At 33.1% G+C, this 27,895-nt stretch overlaps 1 protein-coding gene across 1 annotated transcript; it reads right to left on the minus strand.

Moving 5' to 3' along the window:
• Nucleotides 1-475: 475 nt before the first annotated feature.
• On the minus strand, nucleotides 476-26,591 carry LOC148270924 (lysosomal acid glucosylceramidase-like; the record flags this gene model as incomplete). The annotated part of the gene is made up of 8 exons (XM_088242032.1): nucleotides 26,565-26,591; nucleotides 19,593-19,679; nucleotides 12,673-12,809; nucleotides 8,224-8,329; nucleotides 3,463-3,592; nucleotides 2,414-2,570; nucleotides 863-1,023; nucleotides 476-599 (listed from the first exon to the last, which is right to left on the minus strand). Coding segments are annotated over exons 2-8 (879 nt in total), but the record flags the coding sequence as incomplete, so codon positions are not given.
• Between the last annotated feature and the right edge of the window lie 1,304 nt (nucleotides 26,592-27,895).

Genomic DNA, 27,895 nt, shown 5'->3' on the forward strand with positions numbered 1-27,895 from the left:
CTTGACATTTCGAGACAATCGAAATATGAATTCGGACTTGACATTTCGAGTCAATCGAAATATGAATTCGGACTTGACATTTCGAGACAATCGAAATATGAATTCGGACTTGACATTTCGAGACAATCGAAATATGAATTCGGACTTGACATTTCGAGAGGTTTTTCGAGACAATCGAAACATGAATTCGGAATGAATTCCGAGACTAATGACGCACGCACGCGCGGAAGATGACCGGTGTATTTATGTTTTTTAATTTATTTTGCCATTTACAGGGCTAAATTTTATGTTTATTTTGATAATTTATGGAAAATAAATTATTTAACAGTATGCCTCCATGTTTTTTATTTCAAATGTCTCAACTTTAGAATATTCAGTCTTTTGCTAGTGGTAAAGCGACGTTAAATCACCGCGCGCAAAGAAATTTGATATTTACCAGTCTTTTAAGAGCTAATTTTGATTAAAATTGACTAACTTGTGATACAGGCAACCATCCTAAAATATTGACAAGTAGTACAGGAATGATTCCGATAGACGGCTCATTTCCAGTTGTTAGGGCCCAAATATTAACGCCATTCTTTTTGTATTCTTGTAAAAATCTAAAAAAAAAAAGCGTTAGTAATTATTCACAGATGGCGTTTTTATATTTTTTTATTGAAAAATGCAATTTTTACGTTTATTTTCAATGGAAATATTACAAAACTTGGTTTGCAGAATATTTACACTATATTGATTGTAACAAATACCATAACAATATAATTTAGATCCTTTTCCAAAACTGTTGTACAAAACAGAAAATAAGAAAAATTATTTAATAGTCTAGGGGAGGCAAAAAAGCTTTTTACTTGAGGCAAAGACTTACTTAATATGATAATCCGCATATGTTTGCCAGTGCTTTTTAAGCAAAAACCCCAATTTATTTATTGTACCGCTTTTTTTCATCCACCCTGGAGGGGACCATACAGATCCTATTACCTGCAACTCGTCAGTAACCAACAGTTCGGCTCGTTTTATAAAAGGAATCTGAAAAATAAACAAAGTTTATCAAAAATTTGGTCTCTTATTCTACGAAAATTCTTTAGTGCGCGGACTTTTGTTTACTTTACGAATTATACGAGAAAATGTTTCTTGTGTATGCTTGCGTCAGTGGTAGGTATTAACAGTACACTTGTACGGCTACTTTAAGCATAAATAAATAACTACTAAAAATCCACCCCATGTTCTTTTATGGTACCGTACTATGTGAGCCTGTTAGATATTTGTAACTAGTTGATAGGAATTAGAGCTCTATTATCTAAGTAAATCGGACTCATTTTTGTCTGTTAAAATTCCTCATTTAAAGCTTGGGTCAAATTGATTGAAAGCCGTTGGGTCAAAATGACAAGAAATGCAGAATATAAGATAGAAATACACTGGTGGCCTAAATCGGTCTGTAAAGCGCTGTCTCTCTGTCTTACATAAATTATTCTACACCAGACTGGTGCAACAGTGACGACTCTCTACAAAGTCGGCAGTCTCTTTCGTAAGGCCGATGAAATTGAATAACTCTCAATGCTTTGTGTGAATACGGAACGCGGTAAAGCTGTCAAATATTTTTACGTTATATTAATACCCCGAATATCGCGGTTAAATTTCAATTTGAATTAGTAAGTTGCATGCGCATATTTTAAATTTTGTGATTTCCTGACTAAACAAGACACTTAGAGTGAGACAACCGGAAGTGTGACTAAAATGTTTTTCCCACAATTTTCCATGCCTATGATTTCAGAAAAATGCAGAATGCTGGCTACGAGCTCACCCAGATGCTTACGAGTCATGGTGATTTCATGAGCTATCTGCATCGCTTCAAGCTCTCTGAGATCGACAGCTGCCCATGCGACGATGAAACTCCTCAAGATGTCCCTCACCTGTTGATGCATTGCCCCCTTTTCAGCTTTCAAAGACAACAGCTGGAGGCGCGATGCAGAAGCCTGGGTGAAGATCTATGCGACATCCCATCGGTGATAGGTAATAAAAAACTCACACGAGAGGTAGTATCATACATGATCAATATAGAGCAGGCAATTGGTAAAATAAACCAAAGTAGGGAACAAAATGCCGAACACTCCTGTAGTGGAACGGAAGGCCTGTTGACTCGACCTGTTCTCTTGAGGAGTTTTAAGTGGTTTCCTCTCCAGGTGAGCAAATGCTGAAAAGTTCCTGATTAGCCCAGATTAGTATATCTCTCTTGATGCCAATAGTTTAGATAAATTTGAAGACATTTAATTGCAGAAAAATCTACTTTTTGAAATATAACCCTTGTATATATAGCAAGGTAAATAATAAGCAACTCTGATATAAAAAAAGACCCTTATAGTTTGGGGTTGCCAGCATTAAAAGCAGCGTTTTTGGACAGAAGTTACTAAAAAGTTACTTTGTATTTGAAATCCTCCATTTCCAAAGAAAAGTTGGTAAGATTGACATCGTCCACTGGCTGCATATTGTATGCGTATATACGAGTTGAGAAGTCAGATCCACCAATTGGGACTCTTCCCATATTAAACTCGATGCCTTTATCACTAAAGTATGATCTGCAATAAAATAAATAAATACATGTATAATATAAAGTGATTATTATTCTATAATAATTTATAGCACATGTGGATAACCCTTGAGCCATGGGTCGTGGAAATAAAGAGTTTTGGCTCTACCAAAATTCAACAATGTTTTGAGTATGTCCAAATGCTTACAGACCGGCTGGATTTTATCTCTAGAGAGTTGTTCATATTTAAATTTGTTGCAACAGAGAGGAAAAACATTTTTGAGAAGGGAATATGGAAGTCTAGGCATCTACAGGGCCTGTAACCTGTCATTGGCTGGTTAAAGGTTACAACTGGTTTTGACACTGTTTCAGTTTAATTTGCTTCTCCGTTGTGGAAAAATATACCATCAGTTTTTGTGTTATTTTATAACTGTAACGACTAACGGCTTCGGGCTGTTTAAAATTTTAAATTTTAAGATAGATGAACAAATTCACGGGACTGCGCGGGTGTGGGGTGGGTGCAGACGGGCCGGGAAGAAATCTGGGTATATATGTATGTGTGTGTACTTCTTCCGTGGGAGATTACAATACGAGTAGGTAGGTATTATGGATAAAAAAATTAAGTTAGGGTGAAGCGCGGCAAGGAAGTGTAGCGGAGTGTTGAATTTTTCTGCGCTTGGTGATTTAGTTTTTGTTTTTTATAAACGATTTAATTCATTTTTGTGAAACTGTTTGAAGTGTTTCGGAAAGGTAACTGTTTTTAAACAGCAGTTACATTTTTTTACCACCTCTAATCACAATGTGTTTTATATATTCAGGGATTTTACAATTTATTCACTTCACCAAAACAAGTAAATGCATTGCTTTAAGCCGGGTGAAAAATCCCTTTGTATTTGTATATAAAGAACAATTTGAATAAGAGCATTATAATTATTTTGTACCTCAAAATATTTTCCTGAGCACCTGGACTTAGCATTTTTATATTGATACCGGTAGCGTCGGTGAATGATCCCCCGAAACCTTTAATAGTCTGGTAGGTTTTTGCCCTGTTAATTTCAATCTCGACGTTACCTAAAAAAAATAGGATAATTAACATATAAACATGTTTGAAAATTGTGAAATTGTATTCACAAAACAGACATCTTAACTGGAGATGCTGGTATACCGATCTCAATTATATGTCTTCCTGCAAAAAGCACCACTTGCTTAATTAAGAAGATCGCCGCCTACTATTAGACATGGGGGTCCTACATGACATACTCAGTGGACGCCTTGATAGCCCGGCTCTCATGTCGGGAGTTATTATTATTTTTTTTTTTATTTTCTTTTATTCAGGAAACATACAGTACAGTTACAAAGTTTAATATTTTACGCAATTGGACTTAATTCTAATGGACCAGTGAAGTTTCCATATTAAAAAGCAATTAAATCTAATGTTAATTATGAAAGTATAAAAAAGAGAAGGAAAAAGAAAACATAAATGAAAGTTGTTTAAAAATTTAAATTTAAGTGAAAAAAAAAATATTTTAAGGTTTGTAGTTTGTAGTGAGTATTTACAAATGGAAATAATATTAAAAATGAAGAAAACTTGTAAGAGTAATTAAGAATTAAGAATGGAAATAAAGAATGAAAAACATACTCAGATGTAAAAATAAAATAAAATAGTAATAACATTTTTTTTTTTTAAAAAAGGAAAAACATAAACACATATTTATTTTAAGGGATTCAAAGAAACGATGAGAAGAATCTTTAAGTGAAATATAAGACAGTAAATTTAAATTTAGGTCAATTTAAAAAACATCTTCAAAATTAATGACACATTATAGTAAGAGCAGCAATATATTGATTTTATTAACATATATAATATAAGTAATTAAAAGTAGTTTAAAAGTATAACAAGTATAAAAACATGCCAATGGCAGCAGAGAAAAAAGAAAAAATAAAGAAGGAATAACAAGTATGGCAAGTAATCATTTAAAATTTGAAAAAACAATATAAGGAGAAGATTTTAAACCAAGAGAAGTCGATAAAAATTTCATTAAAGCGATTTTAGAAATAATACAAAATTTCAAAAGAGAAATTTAATTTATAATAATAATATGAATGTATGTAATTTGAGTGATATAAGAGAAAAAGGGACCAACCGGAGTTTTATTCATAAGTTTTCAATACACTATTTTTAAATAATTGTAATCCTGTATGATATATATCTATATGGTTAAAAAAGCTGTTAAAAGTGGAACACGATCTGTGTAAAAACGAATTCTGGCAATAGTTCGTATTGACACTAGGTATTCTAAAGGTTGGGTGATTTCGTAGGGCACGTGATGGACAGTTAATTTGAATTTTATTTAGGAGCTGGGATGAATCAGCTAGACTGTTAATAATTTTATAGAGGAATGTGAGGTCCATTAATGTTCTCCTTTTTTCGAGGTTAATCAGTTTGTGAAAACGTCCAAATAAGTCATGATTTGGAAATATAAGAGAGCATCGGAAATTCAAATGTTTTAAAAATTTGTTTTGTACTTTCTCCAGCCTGTCAATATAAGTAATGTATTGTGGATTCCAAACGATAGACGCAAATTTGAGATGGGTTCTTACATAACTATAATAAAGATTTTTTATTGTTAGATCATTTTTAAAAGGCTTAGATACTCGTATAATAAAACCTAATATTTTATATGCTTTTTCAATAATTTTATCAATATGTGATTAAAATGTCATTTTTGAGTCCAGAACTACACCTAGATCTCGTATTTCTTGGACACGGTGCAAAACTGTACCCGATAGAGAATACGAATAATCTATCGGATTTTTTATTCTCGTAAAGGTAATTGTTTTGCATTTAAGCGGATTTAATATGAGCTGATTATTTACACAGTAAGTAGAGAAGTTTTCAAGATCTTCTTGCATATCAAGACAATCTTGTAGGGAAGTAACTTTCTTGTATATTTTTGTGTCATCGGCAAATATTTTGTATTCGGAAAATTTAAAGACGTTAGCCATATCATTAATATAAAGAATAAACAATAATGGACCCAAGTGGGATCCCTGGGGTACACCGGAATAGCATTGTTTAAATGAAGACTGATAGTTTAATAGTGCAACTGATTGGAGGCGATACTTTAAATAAGATTCAATCCAACGTAGTAGATTACCGTGAAAGCCATAACATTTTAATTTGTGAAGAAGGATTTTGTGACTGATTTTATCAAAAGCCTTGCTAAAATCTGTATACTGAGCGTCGACCTGATGTCGGCTGCCCATTACGTTTAGAACCCTATCTGTAAATTCAGCAAGATTAGTAGAAACATTTCGCATTTTAAAGAAACCGTGTTGGTTTGGATCAATGAAGTGCTTCACCGCTGGAGAAATTTGTTCAGTGAGGATTTTTTCCATTAATTTGCTAAAAATTGAAATTTTGGATATGGGTCTATAATTTTCAATATTGTGTAGATCACCAGTTTTATGGACAGGAGTAACGTGAGATTTCTTCCAGCACATTGGAAATTTACCTTCTTTTAATGATAGGTTATAAAGATATGACAACGGACATGCCAATTGCGTTGCACATCTTTTTATGAAAAACGTAGGAAATCCGTCAGGTCCTGCTCCTTTTGAAGGATCTAGATCATTTAAATATTTAAGAACTAATTTAGAATTAAATGTTACAGTTTGAATGTCAATGACATTTCTAGAGTCCACAATAGGTAAATCAATGTCGTTATTAATAAAAACAGACTGAAAGAAGGTAGAAAATAACTCGCAACTGCTTTGCACGTTATCACTCTTTGTATCATGAAGAAACATTTCAGTTGGATAATAACTTAGAGATTTTTTCGATTTAACGAATGACCAAAATTGTTTAGGATTTTTCTGAATAGCTAATTCAGTTTGATCAATGTATTGGTCATAACAATTTTTGGCTTCTTGTTTCTGGCGTGAACGGAGAAGAGAAAATGTTTTATAGTCTGCAAGGTTTTTATAAGTTTTCCATTTTTTATGGTATTTAAGTTTTTCATTTATTATTTTTATTAGTGATGCGGAATACCAATTTGGAAATTTTTCACAAGATTTCACCGTCTTAGTTGGTACAAATAAAGTCACTGCATCATTAAGTATGGAGTAAAATACTGATGTCGCCTTTTCTATATCTAGTCCCTCAAATTTATCGTTCCAATTTACTTCCGAGAGTAGTTCATTTATTGCTATATAATTTGCCGAATGATATGAAAATTTAAGTCTAGAACCACTTTTTGCGTCATTTGATTCTATTCTTGCAGTGATATCAATACAAAGTGATTTGTGATGAACATCTTATGTAACGAGAGGATCGTCGCAGGTTATTACATTGCACAGGTCACTGTTACTTAAAATGAGATCAAGTATGCGATTATTACTATTATTTTGGGAATTAAATTGCTTGTTATCATCAAATGTTCCTGGTTACCGCACCCGTCACATGTTGAGCTCTCTATTTCATGTGCCAGCAGTTAGTACGAACTGAACCCAGAACTCTCCACTTATACGTTTAGCTCGTAAGTATAATTTGAACTTTCCCCTTATTGATCCGTTTGATTGTAACAAAATAACATTTAAAATTCGAGTTTTAAAACACACTTTTTTGTCTTATATTTAGTAGTTAACACAATTAAATCTTATTTTATGTCTAATTCTTAATATTTTATATATTTTTGACACTTGCGCAATAATATTTACACACATGTCCACCCTCATTCCATTATAACACCTACTCACCCACCCTCTCACACACTTGTACTCACCCAAACACACTAACATGTATTGTATGAGTGTTTCATGTATTTCTGTGGATATCTGTCATTGGTTTTATTCTCTGTATATTTTATTTGCTATATTTTTTAAATGTATTACTGTTGGTATTCCCAATAAATAAAATATAAAAAATTAAAAAGAGTAAATTATTATAAGTTCGTTTAACATGGTTCCGAAAATACAGGGGACAGACAGTTTCTGAGTTTGAGAATTGCGTGTAAGCATGCGCAGTACGTCGACGTATTTGGCGCTATGACATAGAATGGGCAGTTGCACAGCTGACAAAACAAGCTATCGTACGACGACGCGACTGCTGACAACTAAAAACATTTTATTCTGTGATAAAAAATCAGTACTTGCAGAAAAAAGGCAAGTAAAGCAATAATGTGACACATACAATAACAAATTAGTTACATTTAGGTAAAGAGGTACATATCACTACGCATTGCAGTTCGCAGCATTGTTCCTTTTAGGTATGCTCGGTATCACATATTTGCGGGCCAGAAGGTGCATTGCCTTGCTTATTTATTTATTCATTTATATATAAGCCCAATGGGCATTTTTAATGACATATTTATACATAGAAAATTATTAGAAAGCAAGAAAGACACAATGGTATATACTGCCTTAGAACCGGGTAAATAACCACAGGTAGTTAGACAGTCAAAACAACTTAGTAAGTATAAATGTGTAATTTTATGTAAATGATATGATAACAAATATATAAATAGACAGCATCATAGGCGTGGCATGTGCGCGCAGATCTTGGTTCAAACATTTGTTCAAAAATAGGACACATTCTTTTTTTTTATTTAACCACAGATTCCACCCAACTTCTGATTTCTTTAACCTATCTATCGGAACTTACTTTCTCGATATATATCGCAATTCAACCGTGAAAGACTTACTTTTGGTACTGAATGCATTGGTTACCCGAGTAGACAAGAGTGACGCCAAACTGGAAGGCGCATAAGTTCCAAGTGATCCCATCGATTTATTAAAACGAAGTCCATCCTAAAACCAGGGAAATAAACTTGTAACGTACGCGTTACCACGATTAATTCGCCGGTTCGTCACCCGCGTCTGCCGCAGTCAAGCTTCCCGGCGTAAATGGGAAGCCGCCCTCCCAGACAGAGTCAAAGACAAAGTCGGAAGGTAGGAGCACAGCTGCGCCGACCGCAAGTCAACCTCAATAGCCCTGAAAAGGACTTTCCACCCGGTCCAAGTGGTGCAGAGAGGCGAAGGCAGTCAGCAGGCAGAGCGGAGCGAAGAGCGAAGTGCAGGAGGGCGAACAGGACGGAGAACGGAATAAAACACGTGTGAACTGTTCAGAGTTAGGAACTCAACTGAACTCAACTGATTTATTGGTTAGAAATAATCGCCTTATAAAGCGGTGCGCGTCGGGCCGTGAGTCAGCCATCCCACCCGCGCCGGCTGCCTGGAAGAGGTGGGGGTAGTTCTCCCCCGCCACTCGCTACATGCCGCCGGCCGCAGGTGGAGTAAATACGGGCGCTCAATGCCCGCACGGGTCATTTCGTCGGCAGCCGCGACGCGCGCAACATGACAACACAATACATTTTATTTACATTACATTATTTATTTTCCTAGCTATTTTGCCCCGGTAATACTGAGGCCAGGCTCGAAAGTGACCATTTTATCTTTATTGAGAGCCTAGCACTTTCCTAGTTCTGTACATTTACCGGGGATTCTATCTAGTTATTACATTTTTCTTATTATCCTATTTACGCGTCCGGAACAAAACTTATGAAATTTAAGACACCTTCCATATCCCCAATGAAATGGTAGATATTGTACAAGCTTGCAGCTTCACTTAAGACTAAATTATTGGTCGGAGAATTTGACGTTTTCATATAATAATTGGAGAAGGTTGGAGAAAAAGTCATTTCGTATTTCGCGCCTTTTTTTTAAAAACTAAGTATATCTCGTTCATTATTGTTTACATCGGATCATACGATACGGCGTTGTAAAGGTGTGAGTGTATACTTCAAATTTTTTTTTCACAGTATTGCGCTTGGTCGGTTCAGTCGTGAACTATCGTGCGTCGAGTATGGAGGTCTCAAAGAAAGAAGTTCGCCATATTTTACATTTTTACTACCTGAAAGGAAAAAACGCGTCGAAAGCGACCAAAAAAAATTGCGATGTATATGGGGCCGATGTTTTTTCGGTTCGTGCCGCACAACAGTGGTTCGAGCAATTTCGTTCTTGTGTAGTGGAGGTGAATGATGCACCACGCTCTGGCAGGCCTGTTGTCAAAAATGTCGATAAAATCATGGAAATCAATATAAAGACAGACCGTCATGTGAGCAGTAGTAACATCGTCCAGGAGCTGATATAACCGTTTACAGAAGGCTGGACTAAAAAAAGTTCCATGTTTGGGTACCACACGAGCTGACGCAAAAAAAAACTCATGGACTAAATTTCCATCTGCGAATCGCTGCTGAATCGCAACAAAATCGACCCCTTTCTAAAGCAGACGGTGACTGGTGATGAAAAATGGGCCACTTACGACAATGTCAAGCGACAGAGATCGTTGTCGAAAGCCAACGAAGCGGCCCAGACCGTGGTCAAGCCAGGACTGACGGCCAGGAAGGTGTTGCTGTGTGTTTGATGGGATTGGCAGGGAATACTCTAATATGAGCTGCTCCCCTATGGCCAATTCTGCCCTCTACTGTGAACAACTTGACCGTTTGAAGCTGGCGATCGAACAGAAGCGCCCCGCATTGGTGAATAGGAGAGGAGTCGTGTTTCATCAGGACAACGCCAGGCTGCACACATCTTTGATGACGCGCCAGAAGCTCCGGGAGCTGAGATGGGAAGTTCTTATGCATCCACTTTTATAGTTCGGACCTGACACCAAGTGACTACCACCTGTTCTTGTCTATTGCCAACGTGCTTGGGGGTGCAAATTTGGCCTCAATAGAGGCCTGTGAAAATTGGTTGTCCGAGTGTTTGCCAATAGGGACAAGGGCTTCTACTAAAAGGGCATTATGAAGTTGGACTCTCGTTGTCAAACAGAACGGCGCATATTTAACTTAAATAAAATGATTGTAACACTTTTTACAAAAAAATTTAATAAAGCGAAAAATATGAAATTACTTTTTTCCCAACCAATATATTATACAGGAGCACAGGGTACAGAAGATCACTTATAAAAATGATATTCTTCTACATTGAAATGGGGGTCAATGCTATATAAGCTCCTGATATCACTGCCACCTGGGGATATCTACGTATTGTGAAGGGTCCCCATAAATTAGTTCTCGCCCCTTCAAGCCCAGGGCCTCAATTATGATGGGAAGATAAAGACGTCATATCTTGACGGTATAGTTAAAGATAAATTCTCTCTAGCGATTATAAAGATATACTACCGACCCCCCCCCCTTCAAGTTTTGGGTAGGTACATCGATAGGAATCAAGGGGAAGCGTACGTCACGGTACACATATCTACGCTCTAAAATGACATAGTTTCAGTATGACGTCATAGTTGAAGATAAAAGTCTCCCGAACGACTACGAAGGTATAGTACCAATACCCCCACCATCAAGTTTTGATGTAAGTACATTGGTTTATACCGATGGGTCTAGAACCCCTCGATACGTTTATCTACAAGTTAAAAGTGTCAAAATTTTTGTTCCACATATGAATTTTTCCTTTAATTGTGATTTATTAAAAAATTTAATCGTTTTGAGGTTGGCACTTTTTTTCTTAAAAGCCTATTAAAAATATGAGAGAATAATAAGTAAGTTTTGAAGTCGAATTAAATTCCGACATAACTGTCACTTTAATAAAACGACCACCTAGATGTGAAAACAATGTCGCTAGGTTTTTCTGTACTATTACCAATAAAAGTATCTAGGCGTCAGACACAGATATATGCGTCAGAAAGTTTCCACTAAAAAAAAATAATTTAGTTATTATATTTTTCCATCTGTTTCATTATCTTTCCGAGTGTATGTATCGAGACGTTAAAAGAGCCGGCTTTGTAGTCGATCGGTAGATACATACAGATGTGGCGCCTCCGTCATAAACAATCCTCAAGGACCTACCGAGGAGCGAAACCACGCAAGCGAACGCAGCTCGTTAAGTTACCAGCCTGCTGTTCTATACCCAGCCGGAAATAGAGGGCGACCAGAACAAAGGCCATAAAAGGCGCGAAGTTCAAGGCCCGTTCTTCTCTCCTTGTCCGAAACTCAACTGCCGTACTTCCTTGTATAAAATTAGTTTTCTATAAAACACGTGTTAGATATAAATTCGAAGTAAGTTAGATTTCATTAAACGTGTAATAAAATATCTTTGTATTACACGCCAGTTTTCTTATAAAATAAATAGTGTTATCCATGTAAGTAAGCCGTTCTTATTTCTTGTGTGATAATATATATGTGAATCCTTTTCCCCGCCACCTTCTGAAAAGAACGTAGTAGGGTGTCGAGCGAGAGGCCATAAGGCACCGGCGGGACCGATTGCAGGCTCCAGCAAGGACGACTGCCTAATCCTACCTCACGCACATGCCTGTGCGTATAAAAGTTACACACAACGTGTACAGAGAGATCCCGACAGGTAAGCTAAAGGCCACGACCCCCACACAGACAATCGTTAAGCGTACTGTCTAGGTGATTTCCAAAAGTTGCTTGAATTGGGATTTATTGGAGTTTGTAATCGCTTTGAAGTGAGCACTTTTTATTACAGAAGCCTATTTAAAATATAAATGAGAACTATTTTAAATATTAATGACGTAAGAAACGCGGACTAATTATTTGCAGTCATTCCATTGGCTTGTTTTGATCATATGATGTCGATATGACAAGTAGGTAGAACATATCGAGGAAGATACCGATAGTACAGAAGTTAAGTATAACGTCTCGATATATACAGATAAAGATAGCGTTCATAATCGAGGCACAGGTCAATAAAAAGCCTGGCTACAGTTTGAAAGGCAAGAATACTCTTTCCTTTCTCCCCCTCTAAACCCAGATCCATAAAGTATTGGGCTATTAGATAGGGAACGAGCTCTGTAATATTCTCAGGTTTAACCAGAGGACTGCGAGGATGCGGTTTCTTTTATGCTCTAAAGCGTCACATCAATAAATAATGTGTTTCCTCATCTCCACGAGTTTCAAAAAGGTGAATTGTAGCAAAGTGTTTAATCTGCAGTGCCTTGTGCGGGCTCTAGTGGTAACCCTAACAAAATGTTACACAGTGGGCAGATTTTTTAATGAATCCTTTCAACTCTTCCAAATTCTTTTCTCTGAGATTTTTATCAGTATAAGTATCGGTAGTCTTTCTATAATAAATAAATAAATAGGTGTAGAAAAATATTAGAATATTATTTCACTCACTTTGGTAGAAACATAAAGAACATAACTCCCTGGAGGTAGGGGTGTCACTTTAGATATTTCATCACAGTAGGTTGCGTTGCAGACACAGACTATAGAAGAATAAGTATACTTTCTTGCTATGCATGGTTTATCCAATCCTACAACAACAAAAAAACGTTTACTCATTTTTAAATACAACATTACATTCGTCTTTACTAGCCTGACCTTAAGTAAGATCATAACATCTTAAGAACGAATATAAAGTTGAAATAATATTAAATTTAATAATGGAACTAGCGGACCCGACAGACGTTGTCCTGTCCGAACGTTGGCTTGCCTGCTATCATCTTGGAAAATACTTTTCATCTAGGTACTTGTTAGTGATTAAATTCAAAAACTCAAAATTGTTGATATTCAAAAAATATTGAATTTAAGTAGGTACTTGTTTATGGTTGAATTCCAAAACATAAATTAAATATTTTTTCAAATATGGCATTCTTTTTGCAAACGTCAAACTCCGGTCGTCTCACCAACAAAGTGGTGTACTTATGAGGGAATACGTTTTTTAAAAATGTATTGAATTTAATATTATTTTAGTGTTACCAAAATTCCAATAAAAAGGAATAAATAGGTAGAAATTATAAGGAATTTAAGGAAAGAATCTGATTGAGATCCACAAAAAACAAATGCTGTTTGTCAACATTCAAAAACAAACTTTTTTTATACACGAAAAAACAAAATTTTTCCATTTTTTTGCAAATGCCTTCTTCTCGAATGCAACCCTGGTAGATCGATTAATAAAACATTTATGCTCTTTACTTTTTAAAGATTTCAATATCTACGAACACGCACAGCGCAAAGATCTATATTTCCCTGAAAACCGCACGTAAATCATCATGTGACATTACACGTACAGAGAAATTATATATATGGATAATTCTAATTTATTTTTGTATTAAATAAATTAATTATAATGAACATCTTTCAACTGATTTGAAACGGGGCCTATCTTAATGTTTGTGGATTTAACAGCCATAAAACTTTTGCACTAATAATGCATTATTGTCTACAGTAGGATCATCTCAAAACCGGAATATTTGAAAATCAAAGATCATTTTTTTCAAAATAAACACCTCAAATTAATTTTGCCATCTTACGTATAAATTGATTATGACCTTTTTATTTGTAGAAATTTTTTAATCAGTAATTTCTCTTTTGTACAATTCATTAAATAGAAAACAATAATTTTAAGAAATATCATTTACGTAAATTTAAGTTTGGTTAAGACATTTAGAACAGGACATTTTTTTTTTTCTTTATTAGGGCCTTCTACCAAAACTTGATAACATCGGCGAAAAACAAGTTTCATTAATAAACATAAAAAAAACATAAACAGAAAGGAATAACAATATAGATACAAACAATAGACAACAAAAATATAAGTACAAGAATAACATCAAAATATCAATTGTTATAATAAACACATATCCAAACCAACAAAAATTTCAACATTAATTGAAATAGGCACCAACAAAAAAACTCACCAAAACCTGAAAGTGCCTATTTAACAGAAAAAATATTATTAAGGTTCTAAAATATTCATTTGTAAAATTAAATAAATATAAGACTCATCAAAAAAGTTAATACATAATAAAATATGTAAATTGACATGGAATTAGACTATTTTCAATTCTATGTAAATTGACTTTAAAAAAAAGTCATAAAAAATTTATCGAGCATTACAAAAATTTAAACAAGGAAAATAAAATAAAAAGCTTGTACTTTGATCCTAAAATTTATAAAGCTATTTATTTGAAGGACGTACCAGTACGTTTTTATTTCTTTACAAGATCTTCCATGTAAACAAACAAAATGCCTGAAAATCACGTGATCGAACGGGCCAAGTTTTTCAATCCAAATTTTTGCACTCTCTTTTAAAAAAACATTTGCATTGAATGATTTACAATAAACAAAATGTAAAGACGCAATAATATTAACTCAAGTGTGGCGGTGGTTTCTCTACTCCCTTTTTTTAATAACCTACTCCTATTTTGCTATCCATATATGAACTTTTTCACGCCAAAATGAGGAAACGGTTTAAAATAATATAATAGAATAATTAATCATGTCTCGAAATTTGAACAACAATAAATTGACAGCATTTTAATAAAAGAGCTTGAAACAGTTTGACAGTAATTTTATATATTTTTTTTATTTTCATAGAATTTTTGAAAAATGCTTTAAAGTTTTTTACGTAATGGACAGGCCTTTAAAAAAAATAAGCCTTTATTGGAAAAGTGATTTTTAGTGACAATAATTTGAATTCTTTAAGGCTTTGTTTATTTTTTGGGCTACAACAAAGTGTCGTATGTTAAAAGCATTTTTTTAACCTTGTGGCATAGAATTAAGAATAGTCCAGAAACCGCATACGCGCATCTACAAAAGAGTAGTTTTGACCCATTAGTTTATTTGTAGACGTCGCTCAGTAAGCAACTCCCAATTTGAATTCAACTATGCCATGTTGTGTCGTATTAAAGTGTAAAATAACAGGATGGGATCACATTTCATGTGTAAGTGGCAAAATGCATTACTCAAAAATTGAATGATTTTTCCATCTGTCAGATTGTCAAAGAAATCAAAATTGACATTTTGTAAGTCTTGCCAGGGTAGTCAAACTTTTTACAGTACTTTGCTTTCATCTAATGAGATAACTAATGAAAATTGGACCTCTCGGATTAAACAACGCCGTGGTGGACATTTGACCGACATTATCTTCAAAACATCAAATATTATTCAATATGACATAAAAATATCCGTTTTATGTCAAATAAAATTTGTTTTATTTTTTTAGTTCATGGTTCATGAATTAAATTACTCTTATTAAATGACCCTTTACTTATCTTCTCTATTGCATGAATCAATGTTGCGTGTACAATGAAATTTTAGAGAAATTAAGAAATAGTTTTTTTTTAAATATAATTATTTTACATTTGTGTCATGATTATGTTTTTCGCGATCTGGCAACATTACGCGGCGATTTTCTCAATAAAATTCAATGTTTCATTTGTAGTAAAAAGTTGATACCATTTTTGCATTCAATTAAAATTGTATTAATATTTTAGCAAAGCCTTCTTGCTAGTCTTTGGTTGCAGATTTTTTTATTTTATTTATTTACAATTTAAAAAACCCGTTAGGGTTACATTAGAAATTTTATATTGTCTAGTCATTTTATGTCTCGTCTAGTTTAGTTAGTTCAGTCATCATGTGCTTTTTCAGATTGATTTTAAATTTTTCTCCAGTAAAAGTTTTCAAGTAGTAAGGTAAGTCGTTGTAGTGTTAAGTCCATTATGTAGTATTTTTGACTGTCTTGTGTTTGTCTTTGCTTTTTCAATATGATAGCGTTGTTGTTGTCTGGTGTTATATTTGTGTATGTCAGCATTTTTGATTAATATTATGTCGTCGTCTTGTAAGTTTCCCAGTGTTATTTTGTGCACAATTTTTAAGGTCTCAATTTTAGTCAAGTAGTTTATGTCAAACTGGTGTGTTTTTTTGTACAGTTCAGTCGTAGAGGTCAGGTAGGGTAGGTTGCATGTTAGTTTAAGAATTTTATTTTGTTGTCTTTGTATTCTTGTTATGTCTGTCTACCAGTTTCCATTTACATGCTCTAGTTCTCAACGAAACCTGAGCGGGAGCTTACGTCAACATAATGTCAAATTTTTAATTCGGTATTCCCGTTAAACATATTAATTACACATACTTAAATAAATATTTAAAAATACAAAAATTAGAAAACTGAGGAAAATTAAACGATTTCTTATTTTTATTTATAATATTAAATTCAATACCGTAAAAGCGTACAACTTGAGACAGTTTTAAACTTCAACTGACTATATTTTTTAAATATATTTAAGGCTGTAGTCGGTAAAACGCATGCAAAATGAGGAAATCATACGATTTTGCTATTTTAAAACGAATGTTTTTTTTTTAATCGCGCAATTATAAAAAAATTTAAAAAACATAAATTAGATAAAAACACATTTTTTTAAAGGTTTTTCTGTTAAAAAATATACTTAAAAGTTTTATGTAACTAAAATATAATTACTTTTAGACCAGCAGATTACGCCATTTCAAATTTAGACTAAACTTGGGTTTCTGAAATCCCAATAAAGACTAATACCCGCATGCAGAGACAAACCTTAAAGTGAGGAGAGTACATTATATTGTCTTCACCTTCGTGTTATTCTCTGCATTTGAAATTAGAATGTACTTTCCTCACTTTAAGTTTTGTCTCTGCATACGGGTATGAGTATTGAACTAAAATTCATAACAATAATTTGAAGATAATAAATTGAACATGAAAGTGGCAGAAGCAAAATTTGAATTTTTTGTTTTTGAAAAGAAATACAAGCATTTTAACTCAAATACATTTTTGTGACATTTTCCTTTATTTCTGCGAAAAATTATGCCTTCGGTAATACTTAAAAAAAAAAAAAGAAATATTTTAGTTGAAACCTTTTTTTATGGAATTGAATTTTTTTTAAAGAAGATAATTCTGGTTGTAATATTTAATTTATAACAACATTTTATTTACGTCTTTATGACCTTCATACCTGCCCTTACCGAAAACGATAACTGTAACATATCTGTATTTTTAATAATTATTTTTCTAACTTCTTCTAATAATATTATTTTAATATAACCAAAGGGAAAAATGTACTTCTGTTTTCTCGACTGCAATATTAAAATACTCATATATTTTTTATTAATATGTAAGATGACTAATTATATTTTTATTTTCTTATTTTTTTCTAATATTTTTTTTTATAATTTCTTTTTTGCATTTACAACAGGTATACATTAGTTACAAATACACAAAAAAACTATTACATTAACACAACAACAAAAAAAACTTACAAAGGCATGGCCTGTGTGTAGGTATACATTTTATTTTCAACTGAAATAAAGGCTACTGGAAAAATATAGTGTATATCAATTAGTTAAAAAAGAGTGGTTATATTGGAACACAATTTGTTGTCACTAAAAATAAGAAAATTATAGTAAAAGTATATTCTATTCATTAAAAAAAGAAGGTATTTAAATTCGTTTTTTTATCCATAATTTCAACAAAAATTTAAATCAAAATATATTTAAATAATTTATATCTATCATACTGTCCATATGAAATGCATAGAACTGTTTTGGAGATATGAAAAATGAGTATTTCCACCCGAGTCTGGATTTACAATAAGGGATTTGAAGTAAACTATTCAATCTCTGACTAGATCTATTAAAATGTTTAGGAAATAAATTTTGGCGCATAAAAAAATATTTTAGACATTGCTGGCAATAGATTTTTCGTAGCTTCAAAGGTTCAGCTTCCTGAAATAATTGGTTGGGGGGAAAAGTTGAATTTTTGTGAAGTATAATTTAAATAATTAGTTTTTGTACGGTTTCTAAAGGCTTCATATAACTCATTTTTATTTTTTGCAAATTTTGTGTAAAATGCATGTCTGTTCTTTATATTTATATATGTAAAACATGTAAAAGCCTACACATAAAAAAAATGGGATGCACACAATTTTCACTCATTTTTGCAAAAAAAAAATTGCTTTAATTATAATTGTATTATTTAAATTTATTTCAACACAGAGGGAAAACGTTTTTGAGAAGGGAATATGGAAGTCTAGGCATTTACAGGGCTTATGACCTGTCATTGGCTGGTTTAAGTGGCCACTTTACAAACTGTGTAACATTTACCATTCTGCCCATGTTTGAACATCCACATTTCCTCAACTCTTCCATCTGTTGACTTTTGTGAAGTAAAAGAGCTGAAACCTTTATCACGTGGGTGAGATTCATCCGGCTGAACCAAATTACCTACTAGGCAACGCCTGAAAACAATTTTCCAATTTTTATACTTCTTCTTTTACCAGGTAGTAATTCATCTTGGAATAGAAATCGTTTTTAACACATATCATTAAAAATGATTTATTATTTTGGCTTCTGCTTTTGAATATCTCAGCTTATTTGTTTATTTGAATCATTCAAGTACAAAGAACTTTGGCGGACTTATCTTCCAGCCAACCGAAAAACAGACTGGTCAAAAGAAGAGATTGGTCAAAATCCTGTGCTAAAAAACGATAAAAAAATACTAAAAGATACATACATATGTTAAAATAAAATATTAAAAAAAAACCTGATTCATTCAAAAAGCCAGCTGTTTTTTAATTGAGAGATAAGGCTTGCACAAATTAAAATTACTACAATTTTTAAAAAATACTCATGCTTATGGTAACAGGGTGTTACATCACCGGATGTAAAGGAATTATTTAGCAGGGTATTTTAAGAGTGCTAAGAGTGAAAAACATGCTAATCTGAGCGATCACAATGAACAATAATGAACATTCTTAAGTTATCGCTGTCATAAGTCAACGCTCGTGTTGGTTTATTTTTTATTTTCCTCCTTAATAAACACAGTTCACTGGCGAAAAATCGGCATTTACTATAAAAAATAATACAATATATTGCTTTTGCAAAATAGTAAGGAGTATCTAATACAAAAAAGTGAAAATTAAATTACAATTACTATGGCGACTGCTTTTTTTGACATTTGGCTTGCCAACCGCCGGCTAAATGCTATGAATAACATGATAATTATTGAATAAATAAAAATAGCAGTTTTGGAATATTTTCCATATTTACACCGGTGAAATTCAAATATATGATTGGGCAGCACGATTATACGTCGCGAAACGTAAATATTTTGACATTTAATATTAGGTGTTCACGGATGTTGCATTGTGATCGCGAATACGATAAACAACCATTGTGAGAAATTGTTATCATGTCGCTTATTAGCTCGTCGATAGTTATTTGTGATTAAACTACCGGGTGCAAACTTATATACCGCCTACTAAATGATGAACAAATGATTTACAAACCATTGACTTTCATAAGTAGTGATGTGTAAACTGGAAGAAGCATGAAAAAGGCAAGTTTAGCCATTTTCTAGGTCAATGAACATTCAACTGAAAAAAAAACATTGTAAATTATAAAAAGAGCCATAAGACCTTGCCAATTTTATAGACATCTTTATTGCACAATAGAAGCTTGTAGAGTATGCTAACAGCAGTATTGATGACTTTATTTTTCGCTCTTCCGTCGTTGTTTTACGATTACGACTATATGATAATATAAATGCATGACTTGTCTATTTTTAGCATTCATGGAGGAAGCTTAAAAAAAGAGATCTTATTAATAATAATATAAATTGCTCCAAAAATATTTATTGATTTATTGCCAAATATAAAAGACTCAAAACGTAAAACGAATTTTAAAATAAAAGTAACTGCACATATAAAAAGTGTAGCGAGAGATTTTTTTGAAAAATATATGTACATCAAAAAACGTAGTACCTACTTCATATAATTGTATACTTTCCACATGTTAGCAAACAAACATGGAAACTTAGATTTATTTCATTTATTTTTATACTAATTAAAATCATTACTTTTGAATTACTTCTTTTCTGAATAATAAAAATGTACCAAGTGTTATACTTGTTTCACTGTTTATGCTATGATACATTGCCTCTGTTATTTCAATGCTTTTTATATTTAAACCATTTATTTATTGTCAATTTGCTGCATACCTATGTTATAATTTCTTATTTAATTTTTCTTTATTATTTCCTTATTTTTTCCTTATGTATCTAAATTTATATACTGTGTTTAGGTGTTTTGTGTCATTATAATTGTTTTTCAATATTATTTTATAATTTGTCAAAGGCGCGCCTTCGAAATAAATAAATAAATATTTTACTACAGTATCTCTGTTTAAATCACGTTTGAAGAAACATCTCTTTTCTATTCCTTAATCTCTCCACCTTTTCTCTTTTTCCTTCTTTCCATTGAGTAATAGTATTGATTTAAGGAAATTTATATGCAAATACAATTATTTCTATTTTAATATATCTTAAGCTTTTTTTTTAAAATTTTCTATTGAATGTGTTTTGTAACTTGAATTATAAAAATAAAACTTTTATTTTATTGGTTGGTTAGAAGAAATTGCCATTTGGCATAAGCCCGCCAATGTACAATAAACATTATGTACAAAAAGTTAAATGAAAAATTAATTTTTTACCTATACATATAAATAATACTGCCTTAACACCGATTGAATCAATCAAAGATCTTGGCGTCATATTTGATTGAAAACTTTCTTTTTTACTGCACTGTGAAATAAATTCAAACAAAGCTATGCAAATACTTGGGTTTGTCATTAGAAATACAAAATATTTTAACAGAATTAATTCAATTAAATTATTGTACTGCTCACTGGTGACGTCTCAGTTAGAATACGTCTCGTCTCGATGTCCCTTATGTTTGTCAATGCTTCTTTCTTTTTTTAAAAATGTTTTAAACTATTCTTTTATAGTAATATTTAAACCTTATAAATTGTATACATGGACAATGTCCGTTAATAAATAAATAAATAAATAAATATGTATCTCAAATCTGGTCAACTATTTAAAATGTAAATAAAGATAACTTGGCGAGAATCCAGAGAAAGTTCTATTGCGATATATTAACTATAAGATGGGTCGACCGCTTTTTGAGGTATGATATGATTTAACATATTACAACAGAGATGAAGACCATTTAAGAGAAGGTAATATAGAATTCCAGGCATCTGCAGGGCTTATGACCTGTCAATGGCTGGTTTAAGTGGCCACTTTACACACTGTGTAACATTCACCATTCTGCCCATATTTGAACATCTATATTCCTTCAATTCCTTCATCTGTTGATGTTTGTGAAGTTAAAGAGCTGAAACCTTTATTTATGCGGGTGAGATTCGTCTGATTGAATTATTTCACCTACATACTAGGCAACGCCTGAAAATATTATTTTTTCAATTTCTATACTTCTTCATGGACCAGGTGTTTCAGCTCTTTAACTTCACAAACATCAACAGATGAAAGAATTGAAGGAATATAGATCTTCAAATATGGGCAGAATGGTGAATGTTACACAGTGTGTAAAGTGGCCACTTAAACCAGACATTGACAGGTAATAAGCCCTGTAGATGCTGGACTTCTATATTACCTTCTCTTAAATGGTCTTCATCTCTGTTGTAATATGTTAATATAAAAAGCTCCCCAGGGAGTTGAATCCAGTCCTTGTCTACAAAAATTTGGACAAACTCAAAATATTGTTGATCATATGATTTGTCATTTGAAAAAATCCATATATCTTCGCTTTCAACTACCGTACCTTCACGGAGACTAGACCGCTGTGCACGTGCAAACCACGAGTCCACTGCGTGATATCGCATGATTGGCCCATTTCGCATCACGGCGAAAATCTACACGGCATGATAAAATACAATATATATTGTTTGACAATTATTTATTTATTTAATGCCTGGCAAACGCAATTACCAGTACACCATGAGACCGACTAATCTCCAGTTGATTTCCTTTAGCAGGATATTAACCTGAGAGCACTCGCTACATTAAAATAATCATTTTGATAAAATTATCTTTAAATCTCTTTTTTACTGTATTATTTGAATCGGGCTGTGGTCCCGTGGCTAGCGGACTCACGGATCAGAGGTCCGAGGTTCGAACCCCACTCTACCTCAACTTGATTTTCATTTTCTAATAGTGAGTCATTTACAACTCATTGGAAATCGTGACCGAAATTTAAATATTTGGGTAAATCATAAGAACGCTAATATTTGTTTTATTTTCAATTTAATATATTATTCTAGGTGTTTTTACTGATATTTTTTAATAAAAAAAAAGAAAAACAAATATAAAATTTAAATACGTACATACGAATCTAATATATGTCAATCCACTACAATTTTATCGAGCCGTTTAAAGATATGTGTGAAATATGTAAGCTATTCTCTGTTGGGTATCACGCGGCTGGTTTGTTTATTTGGAAATTCTTGTAATAATGAACAGACTTTAGACGCATAGTATCTGATGTTGTTACATTACACTACATAATGATTAATTTTATAGATTGTCCATGCTTGTTAAATGAAATAAACTTTAGGATTCCATTTAAGGCCACCAGACTTAGAGGTACTTTCCACAAAAAATCTTTTCCAACAAATTGTTCTCAGTTCTCGCCATTAGCATTAGTCCGATTTCATTTAAATGCAAATAAGTTTAACGATCTTTTCAATATATTTAATACTAAGCCTGCTTTAATAATATAAAAAATTATGTCAAGTACAAAATAACAAGTTATCAGCAAAAACAATGTTTAAATTAGTCACTCCTTTGCTTGTCATTTGTTACATTGATGAATGTACTTTTCTATATTTGTTCATATAACTGTGTGTGCGTATTTTTTATTTCGGTATTATTCATCCAGTTAATAATGTACGCCTTGTAAGAAGTAAATTGCGCACTTTTGAATTACTTCTATTGTATACTTTTATTTTAATAACGTTATTTATTTATTTATTTACACTCTTTATCAAAATACAATTTCATGTTCACTTTGCCCAGCTAACAAGGGTACACACCCCGTTCCAAGCTAGGCAATTACATGTTAATATATGATAATAGTTAACAAATTAATATCGAGCACAGACAAACAAAATATAAACTTATTCGTATACACATTTTGATACATATACATACAGACATACACATATATACACACACATATATATATATATATCCATATATACTCATGAACATACATACACACGTACATACACCCATGCGCATACATATATGTACATACATTCATAAAAACATAGACAATTTATTTATGCGGAACTTCATGGTTGTCATCTATAAATATTTTTTTTTTTTATTATTTCTTATTTTTTATATTTTATTTTCGACATCCAGTAAGAATCTCCAATCCGTGGCATGCATCAACTTTTCTGACTCCCCACGACCAATGTCATGAAAGAGCGAGGTCAACATCTTCCGCAACTTGACGACACTCCCGTCTTTCCGCGATTCTGGCAAAAGGTTATGGACCTTTTTGCCTACGTAATAGTGTTGTCTCGATGCCAGAACAGTATTGACCCCTTCACTTAGTACCAGATCCCTATTAGAGTATCTTGTATTACGTTACTATTAACCTTTGTATAGAAGGCATAACTGCTACCTGATATTGTTTGTAAACTCTAATATGCATTAAATAAGAAAATTTGTACTGTAAAATCCCTCTGGGCGTTTAATGTATAAAAAATATTTTTTATAAAATGATTATTACAGAATACGAGGTGATCATCAAAGAATGCTATATAAGCTCTACGTGATATTACAAAAATACAACATACAAATAGTTTGCTTTCTCATCTATATAAGTTGTACAAAGATCTTAACAAATCGCTTAACCCTAAAATTTGATAGTTATCAACATGTATCTTCCAAATCCAAAAAATATAAACACGCTGCGAGACCGCATGAGAAATACTGATATTCAGAGCACATGCGGTACGAAAGATTTTGTGAGATGGGAAAGCCAACGAAGGCGGTATTGGAATAAACATGTCAACAGAATGGCGGAGGACAGACTTCCACGTATTGCACTTAAGGTAACCCCGAAGGAAGAAGACTCCCAGGCAGACCGCCGAAGAGGAGGCGCGACAACTGGCAGTCGACGTCCCAAGAGAAAACAGCGGCACAAACAGATCCATAGGATCTATAGAAATTATCAAAAAGAACAAAACTACATGTTTTCGTGTTCATTTCAATGTGCTGTCTCTTTATTTCAACTTGTTGGTGGAATGCAATATTTGATAAATATGAAATGCGATTGTTAAAGTGTCTATTTGTTATATTCGTAGGTCAGATTGTTATATGTCGAGTCTGTTTGTTATACACAAAAGTCATTAAAAAAAAATATATATATATAATTTCAAAATGGAGTAAATCTTTGATTTTTTGAACTAGCATCCTTTCCGCAAACCCCTACACCTCAAAAAAAAATTGAGGTAAAAACAAAGCGATACGCACCAGGCGCGGACAAGTGAAGCGGCTGGGTGGGAAATGGGTGTGGGTTTGTGGAGGGACTGCTTATCCGAGAAATTAAGGATTTACATTTTGAGATCATGAAAAAAAAATAAAAAATACTTTTTGGAAAAAATATATTAGGATTTTTTTTAAAGCTTACTATGAGGAATGTTCTTCTGAAGTTACGCGGTCTGGCCCTGAAAAACCGTGTATGTCGGTGACTATTTGTTAAACGTCAGTTGTTAACGAAAAGGCGGACTGTAAAGCTAGAGTTTCCTAGGACAGCGGTGCCCGTATCTTAACGGCCGTAGTAAACGGTGATGCGGTGGACAGTCGTCGTAACGATGACTAGAAAGTGGTTTCCTAGGAAAATGGTGTTGATAACACCGTTAAAAAATAAAACCACTATCTAGTCACCGCTACGACGGCTGTTCACCGCATCACCGTTCACTACGGCCGTTAAGATACGGGCACCTCTGTCCTAGGAAACCCTAGCTTAAATGAAAATCGAATTTCATTCAGTTTTGTGATTGGGAAATATTTGAGAAAGGATAGGAACATGGAATGGATACCTACCTTTAATATGATCTGAATGTTCTTCAATTTCTGGCACTGGATCATAAAATGAACTTTAAAATATAGCAATGTTTTCCATGACGCGCGACGATTCCAACCACTTTTTATCCGATTTTATGTCAAGTCAAAAATGTTGTTTGGTTTTTGTTCTAAATCCAAGTCTTCTAATTTTGAATATCTTCTATCTTGATGTTAGGTAGGTACCATAAGGATGGGTCAAAGAAAGGATGGGAACGAAAGGTAATGGGCCAGGAATAGAATCGATAAATGCTATCAGTATCTATTTGTTATATGGGGGTATTAGAAGAAAACTTAGAAATCTCCACCAAAAACAGAAAATTGGTTATTGATGCCAAAATAAACTATACATAAAAACCTACATACCAATAAAAGCGTAATTCAAAACCATTTCTGAATCTTGCAAAAACAGATTTCAATTATACTACTTGACACCGCAAACTAAGCATTCTCCATTGAGTTGGTGAAGCAAATTACAAATCTCACAATTCTTTTTTCAAAGTTTTTTGCAAATATCTAAGTAAACCCCTTCAATGGAGATTTCTGAGTTTGCTTCTAATACCCTTATATGTCAAAGTCTATTTGTTATACATCATTGGTTTAATAATAATAATGTGCTTGTTACTCTGTGCCATGTACATTAGAGTGGGCCGATGATGTATGAGGTTTTTTTTTTTTTAGATATTAAAGTGAAAGGGGTCTAAAAAGTTGCCTTTTTGATTGCATTGAACGTAAAAATTATTGAAAAAAATATTCTATACTACTTTTGGCCCTCAACAGAAGTTTGAAGTTTATAACTGTCTGAACATTTTTTAATTATCTGTATTGATAAAATTATTGTTTTGTTCGTAAAGATATAACTTAATCACATTACAAATTCAAACACGTTTTAAAACTACCGAAATGCAAAAAGTTTACACTCCGCGGAACTGATTCCATTGAGCGCCTGACAAATATTGACGAAAATAATGGCACATTATAACAATGCTACTCATTTATTACAAAACAAAGTGCAACTCACGCCCTTGGATGCTTATATAATAAGATTTGATGCAGATTATGAAATTTAATTAGACTGATTTTCTTGCTTAAATACGAAATGACAGCCGGTTTAGTGCAAGAAATTGACTTTATCGAAACTTTTAAGCTGTGTTTGAGGGCCAAAAGTATTATCAAATATTTTTTTATATATTTTTTGCATCCCGAGTAATCCAAAAGGCAATTTTTTAGAACCCTTTCATTTCAAAATTCGGAAAAAATAAATATCGGCCCATATTACCGCTGGGTGTTGATTGATAAAATATTTTTTTAAAACATGACTTACGTTCTCTGAAACCTAACTCTTCTAAGAAATAACAAATACGGAATGAATTTCCTTAGGATATTATTTATTACGGTTGATTAAACGACACTGAATGAAAAAATACAGCAAAAAGTAATTTATGCGAAATAACTAGTACTTGTTTTAATACTTAAGAGATGGAAACAGAAATTTCGCATTTAATAATTAAATCATTAAGTTGTGATAATAAACTATTTCTGATCATACTTAATACATAGATATAGGTAACTCAATTCTAGTTGAGGCCATCTAATACACTCAAATAGCCAAGTATCGGTGTGTCTCTACAGGGTTCCGAAGGATACAATAGTGTGTGTTCATTGAACACGTATGCCCAATTTCCACGAATCGTCTAAATCAATAAATAAAATTAGGGTGAATCGACATTTATTACATTATTTTGTATTTATTTAGGGGCTGCTCTTAGGGGTAAATCCTGCAAAAGAATGGCATACAGACCTCGCTTCTTCTATATTCATACATCTTCTCATGCACGCACGCCGATTATTCCTACTTTTGACATGTCCATCTTTAAGTATTTGATGGACTTGATCGTGCCATGTCTTTCTCAGTCTTCCTCGTTTTCTGCATCCATCAACATTTGCATCGTAGATTCTTTTAGCCGTTCTTTCACTGTCCATTCGCTCTACATGTCCAAACCAACGCAGCGCCCCTTTCTTGATTCTGTCAATAATGCATGTGTCAGCCTTACACACTTTACGGATCTCGACATTTGTGCACCTATCAAACATCGTTTTACCACACATTCGCCCAAGGGATCGCATTTCGACAGCATTCAACCTACTTTCATTATCATTTTTCCAATTCCATACTTCGCTCCCATACATTAGAGTTGGCACTAGAACTCCGTTGTGAACTGCTAGTTTAGCCTCCTGCGATAAACATTTGTTTGCCAAAGTAGATTTTAGTGCACCGTTTACCCTGTTCCTGGCACTCACCCTCCTTTCAATATCTTTCTCGGCATTTCCGTCCCTAGTAAACATACTTCCTAGGTAAACAAATCCTTCTACCTGATTCAGAATATCTCACATTCACGCTGATCTCACATTTAGTTATATTTTCATCCCTTTCAAAAACCATCACTTTCGATTTATCAACATTCATAAGCAAATCGCTTTTCTTGCATACATCGTAGACTTTTGTTACCAAGAATTGAAGGTCTTCTTTGCTGCTAGCAAGAAGCCTGGCATCATGCGCATACAGAAGACAGTTAACAGTTATATCACTCATTTTTGCTCCCATTCTTAAATCTTTCAGTTCTTTCATACAGTTATCGATGAATATGTTGAACA

This window comes from Micrasema longulum, unplaced genomic scaffold (assembly GCF_059751315.1).
Source record: "Micrasema longulum isolate JH-2025_06_02 unplaced genomic scaffold, ASM5975131v1 h1tg003255l, whole genome shotgun sequence".
Lineage (NCBI taxonomy): Eukaryota > Metazoa > Arthropoda > Insecta > Trichoptera > Brachycentridae > Micrasema > Micrasema longulum.